The sequence below is a fragment of the Stegastes partitus genome, unplaced genomic scaffold (genome assembly GCF_000690725.1).
Source record: "Stegastes partitus isolate 25-593 unplaced genomic scaffold, Stegastes_partitus-1.0.2 Scaffold991, whole genome shotgun sequence".
NCBI lineage: Eukaryota > Metazoa > Chordata > Actinopteri > Pomacentridae > Stegastes > Stegastes partitus.
This window is the reverse complement of record NW_007578722.1, coordinates 85372-94264: the sequence shown is the minus strand read 5'-3', so window position 1 is coordinate 94264 and position 8893 is coordinate 85372. Positions and strand designations below refer to the sequence as shown.

At 39.5% G+C, this 8893-nt stretch overlaps 1 protein-coding gene across 3 annotated transcripts in view; it reads left to right on the top strand.

The window, feature by feature from the left end:
• The window catches only part of arnt2 (aryl-hydrocarbon receptor nuclear translocator 2), a 64182-nt gene extending 55730 nt beyond the window's left edge, over positions 1-8452 (top strand). For all 3 annotated transcript variants that reach the window (XM_008294746.1, XM_008294747.1, XM_008294745.1), the window contains 4 exons: positions 24-162; positions 3810-3960; positions 5491-5636; positions 5782-8452. In XM_008294746.1, coding sequence (XP_008292968.1) covers positions 24-162; positions 3810-3960; positions 5491-5636; positions 5782-5880 — 535 coding nt within the window. In that variant the 3' untranslated portion in view covers positions 5881-8452. The remainder of the gene's footprint in view (positions 1-23; positions 163-3809; positions 3961-5490; positions 5637-5781) is intronic.
• The last annotated feature ends 441 nt before the right edge of the window (positions 8453-8893 follow it).

Below are 8893 nucleotides of genomic sequence, written 5' to 3'. Positions count from 1 at the left end.
TGTGTGTGTGTGTGCATGCGCAGTTCTTCTGTGATCCATGTCCCTGGTGTGAACGACATCCAGCCATCTGGCTCATCTAATCAGAATCTAGCTCAAATCTCAAGACAGCTTAACCCAGGCCAAGTGGCATGGTCAGGCAACCGGCCCCCCTTCTCTGGACAGGTAACACACTCACACACACACACACACACACACACACACACACACACACACACAGCTGTTTATTGCAAAAGTAACACAAATGTATCAGTAATAAGGTCAGCAAAACTGTGCTTTGCTCATTACCTAATCATTACCTCATCAGTTTACCTAACTAATTTATGTCCAATCTCTGGTGCCTGTTAACAGATGGACCTGTCATATTTGCCATATAGTTTGTGTGTCTGTTGTACAATCCTGCTAAGGGAATGTGCTCAGCATATGCTTCTGATAGGATAGCATAGGCTCATCTGTCTTCCACACACACTGCACCGCTTGTCAGGTCATTCCACCACACTGAATTCTTTAAGTTCTTTGTTCAGTAACCTCGAAAGTAGCATAATAACTAGAGCCAGATGATAGGAGTGGAAAAGCTGGTTGAGTGTTTTCACCACTGTAAACATAGCCGACATTATAAACTAACATCAATGCTTGATTTCCATGTGCCCTGAAAAAACCTGAATAGCATAAATTCCTCAATGTGCAGTTGCCCAATATTGTAAAATCCAATTTGCTGACATTGTTCTCGAAAACAGTAAGTGTGTTTACGTAGACTCAAGTACCCCGGCTATGATTCAGTTAGTGTCCTGTTTTTGTGTTTAAGCATGTAAACATCATATCCTGATTCCAGAAAGCTTGATAAGTACTCATCTCAGTTTTAAGAAACTTTATTATGCTAGCTGTAGTGCTCAGAAAGAAACCGGTGTACTGTTGCATGCCCACTGCCAACTACCTGTGCAGGTGCAAGTTTAGAAAGGTAACAAACAGAAGCAGAGACTAAACAAAAACAGAAACAGAAACAAAATCTAGATGACTCTCTGTTACTTATGGGTTTATATGAACTGCCTCATAGCCTCTGTTGGCAAACTGAGACAGAACATACATAGAACTTTTTAGACTTCACTTCTGTGCCTTAAACTGAAGCGAGTAACCAACAACATTCCCCAAAGCCCCCCAGTTTGTGCAACAGAATGTCCACTCTCATCGTTAACCGAACTGGTGCTCACACTGTTGTTTCCTCTGCTCTCATGAATAGTTCAACTGTCTCGTACAGAAAGCTAAGAGGGTGCCCTTCTCATACAGAAATGTTCTTTCCGCCTGTGGTCACAGAACTCCATCATGGCAGTCATGATGTATGTGGGGATATGAATATTGCATAACAAATATTTTCTCTGTCCATGTAAATGCTGTATCCCAACTATGATGAAAACTCATCACCAGGACACTGGTGCACATGTAATCCAATTAAGTAGTTTTAGCAGAGTTTTGACTGTTAAACAAGATCACCAGGCTGTGTTTGAACTATAACAAGCCTCCATTTGTTTACAGCCAGCTTTGTAGAAGTAAAGGCACATCAGACTCTAATAGCAGCGACTCCAAATATATAGTAATGAAATGAATTGATTAACAAATGTAAGTAACGTAAATCAAAATGAAGTTAATTCCTTTGGCTGTTTTTGAACTGCGGCTGTTGTAAAATTCCTGTTCTCATGGTGAACTGCTTTTTCTTGCATGAAGTTGAAGGGAAATTTAGATATTTTTTAACTTGGATCTTTATCATATTCTATTCCAAATGTGATGTTATGATGATGAACATGTGCAGACTGAACACTGCATGAAGAAATGCAGTCACCTTACCCTTACTGACTGGAAGCTTTGCTCTTTGAGGTTCATTGGCTCTATGACTATGTCAACCTGGAATAGGTGTATAGTTACATGTTTGGCAGTGTTTGTTGGGCTAAGTCTGTTATATTGTCTAAGTAAATGGAGAGAATCAGTTCTAGATAAACTTCAGGAAAGACAACCAGGTGTTATGGAATGAGATCAGATTGTCCTTTAGGCTTGATGTGAGCATTTCTGGATTAGTGTGGTCTGTTGGCAGACTGAGCCAGTGGATTACGGAAGATTTAGTTCTGACTTTCAAGTTGAGTGATATGGTTTTCTTGGCCATAGTTAATGTGATTAAAATAAAAGTGTGAAAATGTTGTGGGATAGTAAATGAGAAAGATCCTCACTCCCCTATAGAGGTGTAGACCCAAAGTGAGATCATCTAGAGGGGATGCTGAGGTTGAAGATATTTCTGTCTGTGAAGCCGATGTGATACATTTTGTGAGTAGTGATGTTTGTCTGTTAGACATTGCAGTGAATCATGTATCATGGTAAGAAGAGTTTGTAAATCTGTGATAGTATTTTTTGGGTATTAAAAGACTGTGTCAGTAACAACGGACTAATGATGTTGTAGAAACTATGGATTTCCTTTTTTATGGTTGCTTTCAGTTGTACATACTGGTAAAGACAGCGTTGGTGTGAGTTGTATTGTTTAAGAATGTCAAAGGTCACGAAAGTGCTGCAGCTGAAAAGGTGCCCCTGGCAGGTTAGTCCACCTCATTTCCATGCAAGAAGACTGATAAGTTCTTTATTGATTTTAAACAGAGTCATGTCAAATAGGAGTGAGAGCAGAAGGCGGTAGTTTGAGGGTAAGCAAGTCATTTGCTTTCCACTGGACAGTGAGAATAGTGTTAATGGAGTTAAATTTGAAGCATGTATGAGTCTTACATGACTTGTCAGCGAATGATGGTCTAATTAATATTAACATTAATATTAAGGCAGAACTGGAGTTGTTTGTCCAGTGCTGGATGCACTGAAAGGGAGAGGAAGTAGTGGTAAAAATTGGGTGAACTGAATCAGACTTATTGTTGGCTTTTTGGGTGAAGTTCTGTTTATCTCTGGCCTTTTACCTTTCCAATAAAATATGGAAACGTGAAGCAACCTGGGGTAGGATGGGTCACTGCAAAAATACAGTGAATAGATTTCAGTAGAATTTTCATTTTGATGGCATCAATGCAACCAAATTAGGGGGGTCGGATAGATTTCATCTATCCAGATCTTTTTTTATGACATGTAGCAATGGGTTAAAATTGAGTTTGAAAAATTTTTTTTTGGTTTGTTAAGACATGGATTTTGAGGTATTTATTCGCAGAGTTTTGTGGTTATTGGGTGTCTTAACTTCAGCATCACAGTCAAAATGACCCAATGTGACATGCTGTTGTTGTGTCACATGGCTGAGCTTTTATGGAAAGTGCTTAAAGTACTGATGATGATGGGAATTGTCGTCTTGTACTTGTGTTCAGCATTTGTCAGATGCTGAGGTCGTGGCACATAGCATCTTCATCCAGGGTACCAAACCCAAAAGGGTTCAAGGATGTGAAAGGAAAAGGCTGGCTTAGCAAGCCAAATGTCTTTTCAGCATTTAGAATTAAAATAACTGCAGGATGTTTAATCTTTGTATCTGTTCTAGTTTTATATTGATGAAGTATGTTGATTTCTTTTTTACATGTTTACTGTCTTCCCTTGATGAAATAAGTTTGGTTGTAGTTTCCCTTAAAACTCATGGAAATAATATGTTGGATGAATGGACATTCACTTATTTACTGGAATTGGAGAAAACGTTCAACTTGAAAATAGAGTTTTTAGACATTTCATGTTCATGGAAAGCAGAGATAGTATTTCATGTTCTACTGAACTTTGTGCTGCCTGTACTGTTACACACACATTTTCTACATTTCTTACACACAGATTTGCTGCATAATTTTCCTCTCTGTGTTCTCCAGTCCAGCAAAGCCCAGTCAAGTCCATTTGGTATTGGTTCTGGCCACAGCTACCAGACTGACCCGGCCTCCTACAGTCCCTTGTCTTCCCCAGCCACTTCTTCTCCCAGTGGCAACGCCTACTCAGGACTGACAAACCGCAGCACAGCTTTTGGTGAGCTCCTCTCTGCCATCTTTCACTCCTGTTTAATACTGGGTAACCTATTGTAACATCCCACCTGTGTGGTTTGGGGTGTAGGACACTGATTTTTGGTGTGGATGTCTCTGTTTCTCTCTCTCTCCCTCTGTATTGGCAATAGCCCTGAAACCACTATGTTAATAAATATACATTTGATTGTATATCACAGTACGACACGTGAATCAAAAATGTGATTTGAAGTAATCAAATAAATTCTATTGTTATACATTAAATTATACAAATCTTTGGATCGGTATAACAAAACTTTCAGTTGGCCCCAAATTCTAACTGACTTAGAATCAATCATTTAAAATGACAGCAGTCATACGATTGTATCATCATGCCAAGATTTCACATTCAACAATAATGCTAATTACCACTAAGCCCCTTTGATAAGGTGTGGTAGTGTTTTCTTAATCTGTGTGCTTTTATCTCTAAAATAAAATAAAAAAAAACAGGGCTTGTCTGGTTTGTCTATCAATAAAAAAAATGTATGTCCAAGTATTTTCTGACACAATATACAATTTACAAAAAAAGTGTTGAAATTCAGTTATTTATTTGCATGTTTCATCTGTCTTGTTCAGGAACCCCCTGTCAGAGGCTAACGTTAACACTAACCCTTCAACATTAGTAAGAGCTACAGTGCCTATAAAAATGATTCACCTCTCTTGGCATTCTTAAAATGAACCAGTGACACTGATGTCATTGAACTTGTTGTACACATTCTGCAGCTACAGCACAACCAGATTTACTGTATGAAGCAGAATTTACCAAGTACTACACATTAACAAGAAACATGAGCTGGGTTTCGAGCTTCGTGAGACAGGCTGGTTTTACCCTGCTGATGATGTGTTGGACTGTGGGCTGACCACTGCAGACAGCAGACAGAAGGAAATGTGTAATGCAGCCTATGTCTGTGCCTACAGAGACACTCATTCCCCTCATATTGTACAGCAGGGTTACAGTAAAGTGCCTTTATTTCCATTTGGTTAAGGAAAAATGCTTCTGTGGAAATTATGATAATTGTAGAACGGCTGTCCCATTAAAACCCACTGTATAACTGCCTCTGCTGCTAATTCTGATGCTATTAGGGCTACGCTAAGATTATTGTCAACCCCAGATAGATCAAATAATCAGTTTTTGTAAGTGTCACAAATAACTGAGATTATCTCACTTATTTCATTATTTATAATACATGAAAAAGGTTTCATGTAGAAAGTGATGAAGTCCAGTCATAATAAAGAATGTAGTCATTTGCAACAGACGACAGCAGTAGCAGTGTCTGAGCAGCAGATCGTGTTAACAGTCCATAAAACAGTGTTGTATTAGACGCTCATATGGAGATCGGATCAGATCAAATGAGGTCAAAAAAGTTCTGGTGGTATTTGATGCTTTAAATTCTACATTAAATGTGTCCTCAGTCAGTCACTGCGCTGCTTTGATTTAAGATATTAACAGCAATCAGTTTGTGACGAGCTCTTGTCATGAACGGTGGTATGTTTCCAGATGTGTCGGGCGAAAGCAGTCAAAGTGGAGCCCAGTTCCAGGGTCGTCCCAGTGAGGTCTGGTCCCAGTGGCAGAACCAGCATCACTCTCAGCAGGCCGGAGAACAACACACACATCCCAACCCCAGCCAGACGGAAGTCTTTCAGGTACCATATTCACTGTCAAGACGTTGCTGCTTCTGGTCTGTTTGTGTGTCAGAGCATCTTACAGGTGACCAGTCTGCTCAGATAGCTGATAAATGATTCAACCTCTGACCTCTGACCCCCCCACCCCTCCTCTCTGTCTCTGCAGGACATGTTACCCATGGCTGGAGATCCCACCCAGGGAACAGCTAACTATAACATTGAGGACTTTGCCGACCTCGGCATGTTCCCACCCTTCTCTGAGTAATCCCTTCCCCTCTCCATCATTCTTCCTTTCAAAACTGGACTGATGTTTGCATTTATCTCTCATGTTCTGTCTCATTTTATGTATAGCTGGATCACCAACACACATCCATGTGCAGCACGGTGAATGTCTGGGTGAACTTATCATTGACACACATACAAGCACACAGTGCACTAATGTTTGGGCTCCACGGCCTGCACTATGTATCTGTGAACATACACGTACCTCATCGCTGCAAAGACGAACACTACTGTCATATGGAAGGACCGCCGTCAGCCAACCTTGATCAGCTGTTATGTCTGTCATCATCATGGGCATTGTTTGAAGCTGTCTGGACAAATGATGCAATCTGTGACATTTAGGTCACTGAGACTGCTCTCTGCAGTCAGCATCAGCAAGACTGGCCTGGTGATTATTACATTATCTGTCAGTATATGTATAGACGAGGGTCAGTATTATCATTTTAGATTTCTCTCTTTATGATTTGATAAAACTTTTCAAATGTTTTCCTCAAGAAGTCTACATCCACAGTTTTCACATATTTATGTCTGCCAGCATCCATGCAGATCACCAAACCTATGTCTGTGCCAAATGTGCAAATGCAGCAGCCAGAGAGGTACAGCTGAATGGTCCCACATCTGCTGCGGTTTGGAGTTGGTTTGTTTTCTCGGGGCTTGTTTTCAGGATGGAACAAGTACATCTGAGCCAGAACTGAACCACAGAAACTGCTTTCAACAACAGAAGTGGAACCTTTGTCACATTGTAAGAAGCAGGGTGATTATATCATGAATTTACATTTGCATTAATTTCCCAACAGTAATTACTGCCATAATGCAGTCCAGCCTCCATGTCACACTTTTAGTGTCAGTTCCTTTTCATGCGATTAATTTAGCTCCGTAATGTCTTTGGACAGTTGAAACATGCTGCAGTTTTACTGCACAATACCTTCATATTTAGTTTAACTGTAACCAGAGAAAGTGAAACCATGTTAATTAATCATAACTTATCAATTGAACAAATAATATGACTCCTCTTGCAGCTGGCCTGAGCTTTCGGAAACACTGGCTTGCTCTGTGCATTATTTGGATTGTTTTGTTTGTTTGTTTTTTCAGATCTTTCTGATTGAATATGTGTACCTCTACACTTTGGACACAGCCCTACAGAGCTGAATGCACTCACATGCTGCTGCAGGTCTCATCACAGACTCAACAGTCCCATTCAGCAAACAGTTGCTGTAATAACTGATGCACTAACAATCCTTTTACTGTCCAGCGGGATTATATTGTAGTGTGAGGACAGAGGTTAATACATGGACACACAGTTTAGACAGCAGTGTGGAAATAACATGCATTCGGTGGTACATTTGACCTGCTAATGGCGTCCATGTGAGGGCTGTCACAGCTCGTATGATCTGACACTTAATGTGACACATGCTTTTAGTTATCAGGAAAATGTTTTCCACGAACAAGTATGGTTTGTGTTCAGTCATGTTGGCACCTATTCATAACTGAGACAAAACACAGAACACAGTAGACACGCAGCACACTCAAAGACCGTATGCATAGTTCTACTTTTAGAGTTTAGGTCGAGGTCTTTATTCAGACGGTGCGGCTCTTTCCTGATAGTGCAGCATGAACAGTATGATCACAGACCAGTAGGTCCTTCTCTGCTTCACACCTGGACTGACTGCAGAGAGCATCAATTAACAACATTATTGATGTACATTTACAAGAGTTACCAACACTACCTGTTCGCATAAACACAGAGTCAGATATATGTAAGTGTTGAAGATTAACACCTCCATCTGTCTGGTGCCGCTTTTTGCACACCATCACCGACTGCTAAACAGTAGAGGGAGAGGAGAAGCTGCTCATCTCCACCTGCTGCCGTCATATCTCTCTCCATCCACCTTATTGTGTAACCTATATGTAGTGATGTCCTGAACTCTAGAAAATAACTTTATGCGAGTATAGAAGGATTCTATGTATAAATGAAACAACTTTTTTTTTTTTTTTTTTCCAAAAAAAGTCATTGCAGACAGTTGCTAAGCTAAGGCTTAAAGTGCACTTCATGAAGCTAACTGCTAATCACACCAGCCTGCTTTAAAAGGGAAGAACCGCCATACCGTCCAAGCAAAGCGCAGTATTTACTAGTGTATTTGGTGTTCTTCAGCTCTCGCTACTTGACTTTATTACTTTATAATCTTTTCAACAATTAAGAGACTGAATAATACTTTCTAGTTGGGGAGCTTTTACATGATAGATTGTATAATGTCTCTGACAGATGAGAGAACCTTCAGACATTAGAGTCCTTTTGCTAAAGATCTCAAATTGATGTTTTTTGTAAATAATGTGATTTTTATGTCAACTCGTGTTAATTTCACACAGTACATTTTTGTGTAGGTTTTAACGATATTGTGTGCAGTGTGAGTACGTATTTAACTATCGGTATTTAGTTAGATGATTAATTGTACATTGAGTTCTAGACCTGTATAAATTGTGTAAATGTGACCCATTACTTTTGTGTAACAAATCGTGCTTGTGACAATAAATTCTTTTTGGTTATGTGGCTTCCATTTAAAGTTTAGTATTCTGTTATTCAGGCATATTTCACATTCAGAACTTTGTGAAAGGTAAAATCTTTCAGTATGATCTGGTTGTCATGTTAGTTTTTCGATAATAGCTCACACAGGTCAGCACAACAGCAACGCTTGTGTTACTTTGACACAAAAGCATCCACAAGCCACCAACAGAGCTCCATAGATTCACAACCCATTTGTACAAATGTGTTCATACTCATACCTTGTAGTACATGCTATATATAGGTACGCATTTTCTCTATTTTGTAAAAAGAAGTTAAAAACAACGCATACATTTCTCACACTGTTAACAATTACACAACATATACACAATAAAAAAAAGTGATTAAATAAAATAAAGTGTTTGCTTTAGTGTATAAAATGACTTGCTTGCCTTTTATAAAGAAAACAAGTATTGCTGTAAATAATTAATAGCAC